General features: G+C 58.3%; 1 protein-coding gene across 1 annotated transcript; it reads left to right on the top strand.

Moving 5' to 3' along the window:
• LOC117852457 (ethylene-responsive transcription factor ERF017) lies at window positions 1-808 on the top strand. Its single transcript, XM_034734565.2, has one exon. It carries the CDS (start codon window positions 191-193, stop codon window positions 806-808), a length of 618 nt encoding a protein of 205 aa, XP_034590456.1. The 5' UTR covers window positions 1-190.
• The last annotated feature ends 345 nt before the right edge of the window (window positions 809-1,153 follow it).

Here is a 1,153-nt window from a genome sequence, read left to right as displayed (position 1 = left end):
CTCCAAGATATTTTCATCGAGTCACACCTGTTTGACCTATGTTCATTGGCAAGGTGATTTGTTATATATCCTGGAGATCACTTTGTTTCCCATGGGCCCATGCATGTAGCTTGCAGACTTGAGACGAGCTGCCATCCCCGCGTACGACGGCGAGCGCGGCCATTACTCGCGCTTCGTAAAAGTTCGCGACATGTCGTCCTTGCCGCCGCCGCCGGAGCAGCCACACGCGGGGTCGTCGTCGGGGGAGGAGACGAAGTACAAGGGCGTGCGGCGGCGCAAGTGGGGCAGGTGGGCGTCGGAGATCCGCCTGCCCAACAGCCGCGAGCGGATATGGCTCGGATCCTACGACACGCCGGAGAAGGCGGCGCGGGCGTTCGACGGGGCGGCCGTGTGCCTCCGCGGCCCGGGCGGCGCCGACGGGCTCAACTTCCCGGGCTCGCCGCCCGCTGTCGCTGGTCTCACCACCGACCCGGAGGAGGTGCGCGCGGCCGCAATGTCACACGCAAACAAAGTCCCCACCAGTTTCACCGGAGCTCCGTCGTCGGAGGTAACCGAGCGGGCGGAGCCCACGCCGGCGGGAACTGCGGCGGTGCCTGCCCCGGCCCCGCTTCAGGTGTCCACGGAGACCTTCGACAGCTGGTCGGAGCTCATGGCCAACCCACTGCCGCTCTTCTCACCGACCGTGGTGGGAAGCCATGCGCACCTGCCGGCGGAGTCGCTGACGCCAGCGACGGACGTCGACATGGATGAGACCGAAAGTGACTCGTGCCCGGGCCTTTGGAGTTTTGATTCTGGTGATGCTCCCTGATCAGTGGTGATCACGTTGACAACGGCGTCAGATGAACGAACTACATTTAAAGTAGGGAGGATATATTTAAAGGCCATCCATGCACGTGTATCCGGGGGGGGGGGGGGGGGGGGGGGGGTACACACTTGCCACTTTCGGGATTATTAAACATAAATCACGGCCCAGGTGTGATCCATGTACTGTTTTTCTCTTTTCCTTTTTCGTTTATTCTTTTCTTCATTTTGTTTTATGGAAAAGGTGTATTTTCCATCCCTAAGTATTGCAAAGTGTGACATTCATCCCTCATATTTTATTTGATGCAAATCAATCCTTTAACTAACTAAATCGGTGCATTTATCATCCCCA

This window comes from Setaria viridis, chromosome 4 (assembly GCF_005286985.2).
Source record: "Setaria viridis chromosome 4, Setaria_viridis_v4.0, whole genome shotgun sequence".
In the NCBI taxonomy this organism is placed as follows: Eukaryota; Viridiplantae; Streptophyta; class Magnoliopsida; order Poales; family Poaceae; genus Setaria; species Setaria viridis.
The sequence above is the reverse complement of the archived record's forward strand: the minus strand, read 5'-3'. Positions and strand labels throughout refer to the sequence as shown.

Bases quoted from the DNA above. Each gene is read 5' to 3' on its own strand.
- LOC117852457 (XM_034734565.2), top strand. From the start codon at position 191: ATGTCGTCCTTGCCGCCGCCGCCGGAGCAGCCACACGCGGGGTCGTCG.